General features: G+C 35.0%; 1 protein-coding gene across 1 annotated transcript in view; it reads right to left on the reverse strand.

Moving 5' to 3' along the window:
* The window catches only part of PTPRD (protein tyrosine phosphatase receptor type D), a 202,478-nt gene that overhangs the window by 41,927 nt on the left and 146,553 nt on the right, over positions 1-13,998 (reverse strand). The window contains 1 exon segment of the mRNA XM_062019439.1: positions 5,228-5,403. Coding sequence (XP_061875423.1) covers positions 5,228-5,403 — 176 coding nt within the window.

Consider the following 13,998-nt stretch of genomic DNA (forward strand, 5'->3'; position numbering starts at 1 on the left):
TAACTTTCAAAACCCCCATGTGTTTACATACCTATGCTGCACAATGGAAACGATTAGTGCAGCTTTTATGCAAAATCATTTACATTTTTCTTAAATATCATAGAAAATTGGTGCACTTGGGACCCTATTGATATAGTCTGTAATGAATAGTTAAGTGCACATATTGATGACTTTTCTACTAATATTAGTGAAAGTATCTTAATGTCACTTATTTTTGAACCAGTAATACCTGTAAAAACATACTTAGAATGAAAGATCTGAAATTTGCTGCTGAAGCCCTGCAAAATAACTGGAAAGCTACCTTAATAACAGTCACATAAAACTCTGCTGCATAGCCTGTATTTGTCTAAAAGACCCTAACGCACTTCATGCAGATAAGAAAACAATGTTCTAATATTCTTGTGCATGTACTATTGCTTTGCCATTGCTATGAGTTCAGCTACATTAGATACCAGGGCCTATCGTGCCATCAACAAATGAAAAATAATTAAAAAATGTCAGCAAATTGTGCATTTGGAGTAGAAGAATTTAGGGTTCTTCACAGACCTGCCTTTTAAGTTTTCTGTGCCTATAGCAAAAGTTTCATGTCTTTGGTGGCCAGAAGTTTGTTTCAAAGCAATTCTCACTAAAGAGTCTCAAGGTCCAATTACACTTTCCATTGTGGTGATTTCAGTGGTTTTTGGTTTTATACTAGTTAAATTTGAAAAAAAAAAAAACTTCTCTGATTGAAAATGCCCCACTTCTTCTTCTGCTTCAAAAAAAACCACCCCAAACCAAACCCAGCAAATAAAATAACTCCCCCAAATTATTTTGCTCCAATTTGTAACTTCAAGACTCACATCTCCATCTACTTGGTATTTCTACTGTCACCTAATCTCCATTTTTCTTACGTATTCGATAGTCTATAGATCTATAACAAATTAGTTGAAAGACTTGAATGGAATATTCTGACTCAGAGAGATTCATATCTGTTGCACATTTGGAAAAACAGAAGTACCTACTTAGCATTGCAGCAACCTCATGAAAACTCCATCTGGCTTTTCTTGAGACAGCACCAGCTCTCCCGACTCAGGTATCAGAGAGCAGTTGAGTGAAGCTAGGTCTAGGGACTTTTAACTATCCTTAGATGTTTTTATGAAACTGATACAGGACCATGCAAATGATCCCACCTATTTTAATACTGGGGAATAGAACCTGAGACAGGATACATGATTTTTCTGTTGCGTCTGCTTCTATTTCCCCCTTCCCAGTGACAATTCAGGATTAATGATGTTAAAGTTTGACAAATGAACGTGATTAATTTATGCTTATGTTTTTATATATTCTTGGCTTATAATATTAATGATGATACCCACTTCCTGACAGGCGAGTGAGTACCTGGATCATGCTAAAAGAATGCCACAAATCTAGTTTCCTAGCGTGTTCACTTAGACAGCAGCAAATTTGAATGAAGGTGATAATATCAGTGTGAAAACTAAAGCCTTGCTTATCAGTGCAGAAGTTCAGAATCTTCCTCATATTTGAATAATTGCTAGGTAAGGTCATTATATGGTAATTTAGCTCTGAGCTGATTGGTGGTTTTTGAAGGAAGATTCTAATCCAACATAGAAAATATCACCAATTAGGTTAAGAAAGGAAGTATTTTCTATTAGTTCCAAAACAACACAGAATGTCTATTAAAAACAACAAAATTGCTTAACAAAGAAGGAAAGATTAAATTGTCTTTCAAGTGGACAATCCACAAAAGTATGCTACCCTGAAACAGGAGGCAAACAGGATTGCCTCTTTGAGGCAATATTATCTTTTACTATTCTCTGTCTTCATCTAACCAATCAGTCACTACAGCACACAAATTCTCGGAGCATTCAATTAATTCAAATAGTCTAAAAAAAAAAAATCTTTATATGCTTTACAGCTTTCCTTACTGTAACACACAACTGCAAATCTCTAATCTGCAACCTTCAATATAATTCTTTTATTTCATTTAGATTAAACCCATGTATATCACAAATATGCTACCAACACTGTTCCATGCACTGACAGTGTGTATAATCCTTTTTGATATAAATTACACGCATGGTAATGAAATGATGGGACTGACTTTCTTTCTGTAGTCTGGTTTAGGTCAAGTGAGGTTCAGGTGATGACATTTCATACAAAATCAACAAAGTGAGAAAGGTTACAAGTGAAAGATCTCTTTTCCTGCAGCTTCATTTTAGGCAAATGAATAATGAATTCACTGAAAGATCTTCATTTGATGTACTCAGCTGTAAAATGTGTACATTCTCAAAGCTGAAGTTACTCAGACATCTAACATATGCTAATAAGCCAACTTTGTTTCTGCAGATGCAATTAAAATCCCCATCTTTATCTATGCAGTCCAGGTTAAAAAAGCTGATATCAAGCTCCAGGACTACATAATGAAAAAAGCAAGCTAAACAGAAATGACGACATGGAGATGGAAAGTAGATGAAGTCCCAGAGAGAAATGATCTTGCCTTGCAGCAGGAATAATGATCAGGCTGCCAAGACACAAAAGCAATCAAAATGGAATCAAAGGAAATAGAGAAACAAAATTAGCAAAGATCTTCATCTCTAATGGTATGTAACTGTGTTTATATTTCACGTTTGAAATTTCATTTGGTCTCCTGCTATAAGGATATGTTATATAAAAACAATAGCACGAGAAAAAAAACAACAAAATATTGTTATTGTATTCTTTTCCCACACAGGGATCACAAATGCTGCCACACTGTCAATACCATTAATTACATTATATGTAGCTCCTGTACTAAGAGGTAACTGGTATGCAACATACACAGACCTGCAGACTCTCTAAGATTGAAGTTGAATCTGGATTCATACTGGATAGCTGGTCTCTAATGCTCTGCATTGAATGCGTCAAACTCACTTGACCTATGAACACAGAATGAGCTAAATTATGCAAAAAACCCCCATAAACATAAGCACTGAATGCACAGACAATCCATTGACTAGATTGTCTCATCTCTCATTACATTCAAGGAAAGTATTGCTGCTGAATGCTAATCACTTCTGGAGGTGATTACTATTCTGATCAGTGTTTTTCTAGGGTGCAGTCAGCAAAGGCTAAAGTTAGCTTAAAACTCTGCTAAGCAATTATTGGAGAAAATGAGTAGAATTTCATTTAGCTACATCAAAACATCTTTCTAGACAGTGCCTGTCTGTGGCCTGCAGTCTTAAGATAAACTCTCCTGTACTTAAGTATACCTTCTGCATGGGGCTGCTTATTAGAATCAGATTTTTTCTTAGCAGTGATACTATTTAGCAGTAATTTTATTACAGAAGAAGTAATTAGTGAAGAAATGGGCAAAATTTCATTTGTTTCATTCCAAACAACTGTCAGTGCCTAGACTACACAAAGCCTGAAAACTCAAGATAAAATGAAAATTTCTGCTAAAATTACCCACTGCTATGTACTAATTACCATCAGGTATATACAGGCAGTGGTGTTAATGTAAGTTGAATTTACATGAGGAAAGGGATTCTATAATTAGAATGCTATATATTGCATGAACTGCAAAAAACCTACTCTACATCTTAAAAGTGATGAACTGGTATAAGAGTAAAAATATATATATGTAATTTGATAAGCCTCCAGAAAGGAATGACTGTTACCAAGAGGTTCAACAAGTTATGTAATCATTGTAATGATATGTATCCAAGCATGTGGAAAAAACATCAATGTAAACACAGTACAGCATTAGGCTTTATGGTGCATTCACTCCTGTTCGAAGCTTACACATGTAAAAACATTTTTATATTGAAATGGAGCTCATCCATAAGTTACTGAAATATCAACTATTATCTAATTATCTCCATAATTTATTTTTTACTGATTTAAAAGCTTTTCTGGATGACAAATCACCCTTCTTCCTCCCTGCTCTCTTCCCTTCTTTCTGAACTGTTCTTGATGCTCTGTATTTATGGCACTTTTCAACACATTTCCCCATGTCTTAGGTACCTTAGCTATTTGTATTGCTAAAGGCATTCCAGCTGCATCCAGCAGCCTATCTCCCTCTTGCAGCTCTCTACCCCTTTACAGAGAGTACCCCAGAACACTCATAACAGTATTTTTCCTGTGACTGTCTTTCTTTGTTATTTACCTCCTGGACTTACACTTGCAAAATCTGAAACTATTGTTATTGCAGGTTCCCAGTGGAAGAGATTGCCATGGATGTTATAATCACTCCTTTCCCCCTTTTCATTATGATGATGTTTGGCTGTAGCTTATACAGGACTTGTGAATGCACTTGCAGAAAGCTGAGTAATGAACCAGATGAGTATCAGCTTCCCCAGTCAATGTGTGCTTCCAGCAATAGTACGGCATCAAAAGCAGGAACAACTCATGAGTATATCTTGAAATAAAATATAGTTCTTGTAGGAAAAATATGATGGGAGAACCACCAGCTCTACTGGAGAAGGTGTTGAGGGCTTGATGCTCTTTCTGCTTAGTCACTGAGATAAATTTTCCCCGTTCTTTTTTACACCATCATATTTTTCTTCTTTTATTTTTTTAACTTTCACTTTTTATTTCCATTCACACACAACACACGTTTTTTTTATAACACCTCTATTATTAGAATAGCATCGTTATGTTTAGTCCTTTACTTTCCCAATTTTCCTTTGCCATCTAAAATTGTATTTGAAATATCAGAGTAAATTTTGTGTTCTATTACTGCATATGCTGGTGTACAGTTTTTCTGGTATCCAGCATGTGCTAAAACAATTAAAAAAATCCCAAACTTACTGATTTTAAGTAATACTTAATCCACACAATATAAAACAAAAAACTGCTGTTAACGTACATTAACTTTCTTATAATGCAATGATACAATCGTATTCTTGATACTACAGATGAAGGAATGCTTTCAATTGCCTCCTAATATATCCAGTATCAATTGAAATGGGGAAAAAAAAATCACTGTAAATCAAAAGATTTCAAGTTCTTCTTCAGAGTATAAAAAGTTCCTAGAAAGTGAGTGGCATGACTTGGTATTTCACAGTGGACCTAACATTCCCTGTATAAGTGATTTTCATACGACAGACACTTCTAACTGATTGCAATCTGAAAAACCCATTGGTTCTGGTGCATATACAGGAGGCAGACAAACATACATGAAGAAAAAAATCTTATGTAAGTGATTACTCAGGTACAATGTTATTAACGGTGCATATGCTTTCCTTACCCTGGATCTCTCCTCTAGTTTTGTCATCATCACGACAGTTGCACCCCGTTGCTCCCACATCATTCTCCAGAAGTCACCAAAAGTTTCTGGCAATGCCCCTTGTGTTGCTATATAAGCATTCTGCTTTCTGTATCCATCTATGTAGTTGGCATTGACATAGTCACTGCCTGGTATGCCTGCAAAAAGAGAAAAGTGAAATTATAGGGCAGGATTTCTATGTCATTCTATTGTATAAAAATCCTGAGACATGGGATTTTATTGTACAAAAATCCTAAAAATCCTGTGACACAGTTGAATCAATGAATATTAGCTTGCAGCATGCCAAGCAGTACATGGATACCTGCAAGTGAGTGTATGCCATTTGTGGAGTTGAGGGGTATGATAGTCCCTCTGGGAATAACCATTCTTTTGAAACAAAAAGCTCTAATAAGGAAGTATAAAAGGACCCTGAAGATCTGTAGCAGATGGAGATCTAGAACTGAAAACAGAAGGGTTTTAAAGCTGGTCTGACACAACCTGCAGTCACCATTAGTATGGCAGCTTTGCCTAGGCTAAACAAGGAATCCTCCCCATCCGATGCCCTGAGTGGGCTCCATAGAATGTTTTCATAGAACTCGTTGCATTTATTTTAAATATGGATAAACAGTGTTGTCAGACTACTAATATTACTGCTATATTTACTTTTCCTATTAAATAGGAAGGCAACTATGAGCTTTAGTCTAACAAAGTACATTATGTAGGTCAGATTTAAGAGTGGAATCTGCTATGCAGTGTGTACGCGAAAGAAAGACCTCTGAATAAAATATAAATGCAAAAAAAAGAAGGTGAAATCTAAGACCTGTGTGCACATCACACCTACACTATCAGATGGTCAAGGCTGAGCTATTTTGGACAAGATTTACAGAGGCACTTTGGGTGTGTACCAACACGTGTCCACACTTTGATCTACATAGAATTGAGCCAACTCCTAACTGAAATCTATTTAATTGAGGGTATGAAGTGCCACGTCTGTAAAGACAGATGGATTGTAACATGTGGCCTCCTAAAGATGAGGAGGAGTATTGGCTGTAGAGAATAATATGATACTAGTCTGGACTAGTAAGACAGTTATGCTCACAGAAAGGGGTAAATACAGACATATAAGTCTCAGTCTGGCCCTGTCTGGATTTTAGCTTCCAGATTTTAGCTCAGATTATGTGCATGTTGGAAGACAAAGCATGGCAGACACCACTTTTGATGTCAGTGCTGGTTTTTTAACTGATGAGGAAGACATTCATCTGAGTTGTCAGTCGTGGTGGCATGGCAAAGCAGTGTTTCCCACATTAGTGCAGTGTTGAAAATGAAAATGTTCTCCAGAAGAAATACAGAATTATGTATAACAATAAAATGATATAAAAGACTTGTTAAAGTAGTTAACAGAAGCTACTTTAAGCAGAAATTAATGATTAATTCTTACACAGCCAATGTGCCATGCCTAGGTCTGTAACTCCAGGATACAGTGCAGTTGCATACTTTTGGACAAAATGTTCCATAAGAGAGTCAAGGTGATAAAAGCTCATTCTAAAGATGTAATTATTTTCACTGCATGACAAATTCTTAAACATGTTTAGAGCGATATTTCTCAAGCTTTCTAGCATAATTTAAACTTCCAAATCTAATATGCGTTGGTGGTGATCCCAAACCAGGAATTTCTGAGGCTATAAGTTCCTGTCTTTCCCAACAAGTTGCACATGTCCTCTAAAATAATTAGTATTTCAGTGGAAAATTGAGGTACCTCTTTAATACTATCTGTTTGGCTCATTAGTTTTTCCCACTCATTCTGCTTAGTGTTTCACTCCACTATGTATTTATTAATGAACGAATTCATTGATTAAATGTGACACTAATTATGACGCAATATAATCTTGAAATGATTAAGATTATGGGTTACTGCAGTCTGTCATAAAATGCTGCCCTTATGCACAAGAAAATTTAATAGATTTTCTTGTTTTTTCTGTTCAAATTACATTTAAACACAACTTTTAATTTAATTTTACTTTCGGTACAATTAAAGGAAGAACCTGACAGAATATTTCACTGAAAGAAGTTTTAACTTCAAGGCTCCAAGAGAGGCAGCAAATGTCACTCCTCAAGCAAGATGTATGGATGGACAGAGAAAGACTGGTTGACTATGTTTAGAACTGAATGAAGGTCTCTTTTGTAGACTTGAGTTTTTTTTACATGACATTTCTTACTGTGGATATTGGAATTAATGGCTTAGAAAATACAACTGCTAGGCACAATGGTCTATTTTCTTCCTTTAGCTAGATGATAAACCATTTTTCCACAAAAGAGATGAGAAAGAAAAATGAAGGCAACAGGAGAAATCTACACCTGGATATTAATAACAGAAAGAACTGAGAAAGCTGGTAAGAAATGTTTTCTGCATAAATTAGAATTATATTATGATGCCTAGTATCATACTTTGAAGCATATGTTATAAATAAAAGCCTCAGGAAGAAAGAAAAATAAAAACACCACTTTGTGAAGTGGTTAAATGATCTTCTGGGAATGCTGTCCTCGAGCTGATGCTGCACAAACTCTGAGTGAAAACTGAGCATGAGAAGTCTTGCACCATAGAATAATCTTTGCAGACCTTAGCAGCCAATCCTAGTAGTTGATCTAAAAAATATCCAAATGTTTCTAAATTAAATAAATTCTAATTCTTCAAATTAGAAACAAGACAAGCTTTCAGGTTATACCTTCGTTGATCACAGATGCAAGTAAGAAAGAATTAAGATTAATTATTGCAAAGAGGATTTCCTCCCAGATAGGTTGAAGTAGAAATATCTACTCTATTTCTCCACTTGCATTTTATCAAAAGGACACAAAAAAATTCCTTTATGTTCTTTAGTTAGAAAAAACCTTTTACAAGGCAGCTCAGCCTCATGGCACAAAAGAACGTGTCTGGGAAGTGGGAAGGAAAGTCGATTTACCACAGAACCTGAACAACTCTTAGTGACTTAACTAATGCAGTTCTGGAAAAAAAACTAGGTGCTGCTTTAACATTGCAGTGTGAGAAAATTTTCCTAAGTGTTTATCTCTGACAGAATGCACTACTGTATAGAGTTATATCTCCATCAAAATCAAGAGAATAATATGAGTCACAATGCTCAGCTCCATTGTCTCACTCACAGTATCCATCAGGTGTCTTTTTTTGTTCTCCATCTCATAGTCTCTTCACATATCACACCCACTTCCCATAGTGAGTCTCTTTTCATCGCTGTATGTACAACCTCAGTTTCACATCCTGTTTGAAAATCCTTTTTTTTATTCTATGACACAATTTTCCCACTTTTATGCTTTGCCACACCAATTTTTGCTTTAAGAGCTATGTTCCCACACAACATAAACTTAAACCCCTCAAGGGAAGGTGCCTTACCATAAAGGGCCTAATTTAATAATAACATGTACAAAATCTTAACATCGGTAAATATCTATACTGACTAAACAGGGACAATCACGAAAGTAAAATAAATCTAAATATTAAAACGCCACTTTCTGCAATGACTTTTCTGGCCATAAACTCAGACTGAGCTGAGAAAGCTGAACAATTCTCTGTCAAGTCTAATTGTGCAAAAACAATCAAACTGTTACTAGCTTGACTGCAGTACAATGAAATTCTGCAAGCCTTTGTGAGCTGCCATAGCTTGAAGGCAACATAACCACAAGCACAGCAGCAATTGCCATCATTACTTAAATTTCGGTTTAACAGTTAAGAGAGGTCAGTTGTTCTGTACAAACATGGGTCAAGAAGAGGACAAAACAATGAAATTCTACCATCAGTAATACTGATATGAACCTTTACTAACTCTGCCTATTGGCATCAGTGGGGATTACTGCAGATTTAGGATGACATACCTGAAGAGTAAATTTAGGGTAATCTACATAGTATAACCTGACTTTTACAAATTTCATGTTGGCAGAGACATACTTTCTGCACAAAAAGTCAGCCAAAGGCTGAGCTTCAAAATTTTAATTCTACTGTAACTATTTTCTAGTAGCCTTTTCAGCTATGGTGATAAATGACCACAGTCTGTAATCTCCTTACTCCGCCAGGGAGAAATCAAGCACAAAAGGGAAAGAATCAGATGAGTAGTTTAGTGTAAAAGACATTCAATTTTCCAACATCTCAAAAGAACAAAGCAGACCAGATCTTATAGAGTAAGAATGAATGAGTAGTGAGACAAAATTAATCAATGCCACAATTAAAGTGTAAAAAGTTTTTAAAAAAACTCTATAGCTCCTGATTTATGGTGTCTGTACTCATGAACTAAGATGACATACAGTTTGCTGTATGATAGATCCACAAGGCTAATAATGTAGACCTCAGAATTATTCACTTGATTTGCCAGAGACTTATAATCTTAAATTGCCTTAATTAGACTTCACAGTTTATTCACAAACTGAAACAAAATCATGAAATTATTTCAAGCCTTTACAAAGGCTAAGTAATAACAGCCTTTCTATTTAAAACAAATTAAACCATAAATCTTTTTTTTCTATGCTGCTTCCCTAGGAGATGTGGTGTTAGTCATAAAAGAAGTGAGAAGTAATAGGATTAAATTCTGTAATGCTTGTAAATAAGTTGGAAAAAATGCAATGATGAACTCAAAATGATGATGAAGCTATACTACTGGTTTATTTCAATGACTGATGTTTTGAACCATGTCAGAGCAAGAATGAACTAAGGAAGCGATTAGGTGCCAATAATAACTGTTTATGTGCAAGTTTTGTAACATAAAATCTATATCGTTAAGGAGAATATAAAATTCAAGTGTTCTAAGCACAAATCTGGACCACAAGAACTCTGAAAAATGAAGCAGCGCAAGACCAATGAAATTACTGTAGTAAATGAAAGCAGTAAATGAAAGGTTTTTACAAAACTGAGGAAAATTCACTACACATCATCCTAATGTACAGTGAGAAGGAAAAAGAAATTACAGGAAGAGAAAACCTATAGATCGCTGGATTGTTGATGGACTATTGGGACTCTGAGACTCTGGTAAAGAGGAAAAGGATGAAAGTTCTGGAGTCTCAAAGTGAACTGCTGAATTGTAGAGAATTATAGAAAGAGGGAAATTTAAAAAATGTGGGCAGAAGACGTAGAATTAAGAAGGATGAAGAAAGGGATTTCGAACAAGAAAGGAGAAAAATATTTGAAAGGAAAATAAGAAGGTGAGAAAAATCTGGAAAAGGTGAAATGGATGGATGGAAACTGAGAACTATGAGCTGTAGAAGATCTACAGGCTAGATGATAAATTCAGAAAGTGAGCAGCAGAAGAACAGGTGGGAAACAAAAAGCTCTGTTAAAAGAAACTAAGCAAGCATGAATTTGTTTTGGTTTTGTTTTAAAAGTTGTATAGTGTTAAGAAAGGACATAGAATGAAAATAGAGATTCTTCAGTGTAGGGACACAGATAACAGCATTATACTAGATCGCTGGCCAAAACACATTAAGACAGAAGTATATTGCATGACAGTGCAAAGCAGATATTGAAATCCAACATAAAGTCATCATAGTGCAATTATTTTACTGCTGTCTGAAAGTCTATACACTGGTTTCCCAACTCTAGAAGACAGTGACATCAAAGTTATCGGTCAAAGGAATCTTTTGCGGGGGACGTAAACATTCGCTTAAACCTCTAGCTAATGTACTAAAAGGGCTTATGAGTGCTTCTACTGATATGAAATGAGATTCTTTCTGGTTCAATAATTCCAGTAAAAAGCAGTTTGAATGTGAGTGTGTGCAGTAAATTTTGAGGTACCAAAACTTAATTTTCTATTCAAGAACAAAGCCACAAGATGTTTTGATGGAGCCTTCCACAGTGGGCAATGATTATATATATTGGAAAAGGAACTCTTCCAAGCTAATTCCACAGGTTTTGAGAATGACAACATTTTTTGTTGTTAAGTTATAACAGCATATATAGATTCATAGGCCAAAATTATTATATCCCTACAACTTGTCTCATCATTGTTGTTGAGACAGTATGAAGCCTATAGCATGAAGTATACTTCCCTTATCTTTGTCTTTAAACCTCGTCATTAAAATATTTCTGTTGTTTTTAAGGCATTTGAGGTGTAGGAGGAAGGGGTATACAGGTATTCCAAGCGTGTAATTATTTACTGTTAAGAGAATGCAACACAAATGCAATGTGAGAGAGAGCAAACAATTTTTATAGTCTACGATAATTCTGTAGATGAAAATTTTGTTCAGGAATTTGTGTTGACCAGAATACTTTCTAAATCTAAAGATGATGGCCTACATCATACATGCTCAATGATAATTCAATGATAACTACCAGTCAGAAAATAAGAATACCAGCAGTTTGTTGCCGTTTTCTTACTTGGATATTTGTATAACAGTTAGGGATTTATAGCTTTAGCAGCCCTTTAAAGCTACTAAATTTCTGATCGAACAAAATGTACATTGCTGAAATATGATAGATACTATCACAGAACCACAGAATGGTTGGAGTTGGAAGGGACCTCTAGAGATTCCCACCTAAAGTACGTTCACCTGCTTATGGACTCAGGAGATTCCACAGCCTCTCTGGGAAGCCTGTTCCAATGTTCCATAATCCAAATGATTTTTTATATTTTAAAAATCACTAGCATTATGCAAAGTCATGCCCCATATGGCAGACTTTTAGTCTTGGATGTCTCTTAAAAGAACTGGCAAGACTTCAAAATGCAGAATGTTTAATCACTTTTTCCCCCAGTAGTTTATTTATACCTTAGAGGTTTAAGATCACTGACTTAGTTATTTTAACTAGATCTATGTCTGTTTTAATTGGTAAATTCTGGCTCCAAATCGATTTAGATGCATACAAAAAAACTTCTATATATTAAACCAGTCTTTCATTGCACTGTAAAATTCCAAGTGTCCCTCTCAGGCACATCCAAAGAGAGTACAACATGAGCAGTGAGATTTCAAGAATACTGGAACAAAATTTTGCAGACTAATGTTTTCTTTTAGGCAATAATTTGAATTGCCACAACTAATCTGAGTTCTCCTTCCAAAGGGTTAACTAATATAATACAATTTAAACAGTGACATTTCTTGTGAAATAAGCAATGCAATTACAGAGGCCAAGAATGTAGCAGGGATTCAAAGCCAGGAGTTATAAAAGGTACAAAACCAAAACTAAAACCAAATACTTTGAAAGTGTTACTAAGCCTTGTGTTTCAGAGCTAATGAAGTTTTTAACACTTTGATATTATCAATAGGTGGAAGGACGTTATTTTTAATCTCTATTACATGCTTCTTAAGACTTTGTAGGAATCTTTTTTCTTTGCTACAGAGAAGGGTAACTGAATAAAAACATCCTCTCGCCCCATTCTAGAGTAGTAATTAATGCACCCTACATTTGTGCAGGACCATCAAGACATGAAGGGACCAACAGCGTAGGATTACAGTTTTGCAGATGCTTAGTTTCTTTCTCTTTTTCTTCTTATCATTTGGTCTTAAACAGGGACCAAGTGTCTACAAGTAGAATTGAGTTCTTCACCTTAAAAATAGTACAATTATTACTCAAACTTCACTGATCATAGTGTTCTTGCAACTACCAGGTTAGGCCTCAATGTAAAATCCAACCAAATATTCTTCACATAGTTGGAACAAAATGTCGCGGTAGTAATATAGTCCAAATTTAAGTCCTGATCAACTTATATTATAACAAAGGTGAAGGAGAATTTATTTTTTAAGGCAATATTCAAAGTATCAATTCCCCTGGTAGCATGAAAACAAATGCAGCTGTCAATCAATAAAAAAGCTATGCAGACTTCATCTTTTCATTGTAGGAATATTTACTTAAAATTTGAAAGAGAAACACTTATTACCAAATGCAGAGATCATTGTATTAAACTTATGAAAGTGCACACTCAAAATTTCAGAAACACAATCCTGTAAAATCCCACGGCAAAAAAAAAGCAAAGGATAATTAAATACTAATTTATTACTGTTTTCAAGACATATTATTGTAACACAAAAAGGCATTTAACACTTGATTTATGTTGCTTTCTTTTCACCATAAACCAAAGACTGAGAAGATACTTGGAATTATGCAAATCACCAAATGGGTCAAAACCATATTTGTGGTTTTCCATCTAACAATGATAATTCAAAGGGCTGTAATATTTTTCCTTTTTTACGGCCACTGACTATTAGAAGGTTCGAAATTTTAGCCTCACTGTGGCATTTCTTCCTTAAAAAAGCTTAATTGTACGTTGTCCTTGCTCCTTAAAATACTCCTGAAATATTTAGTCCTTTCCTAAAGGTACAATGTAGATTTTTTTTCATAATTTCACTATATATTTTATATATATTTTAAAAAATAGTCTAATATAATACATGATTTGATATTTTTAATTGCTTTGACTAATGTTTTCCATTTTGCCTCTAAAATTTTCCTCCCATTCTCAGAATATGTTAATTTTCTTTAAAGGAACAAAATTTCCTGAGTCATTTACATGAAGGAGAGGCTGGCAGAACTTTTTAAGCCCAGATGTCTGAGTTTCAAATTAACAAATAAATGTATTTGCAATTAGTTTTCTTCCCTTCCCTCTTCTCTCCATCAGACTACTCTTTTTTCAAAAAAATCCTGTGAAAATCTTGAGTCAAGATCTTTTGTCAAGTAGACTTACTTCCCAGTTAAACATTTTGTTCCTAAGAACTCCATGTAACTATGCAGAACGGCTACCCAATTGCAGTTCCTTGCCTCTCCTGTC

The sequence above is a fragment of the Colius striatus genome, chromosome Z (genome assembly GCF_028858725.1).
Source record: "Colius striatus isolate bColStr4 chromosome Z, bColStr4.1.hap1, whole genome shotgun sequence".
NCBI lineage: Eukaryota > Metazoa > Chordata > Aves > Coliiformes > Coliidae > Colius > Colius striatus.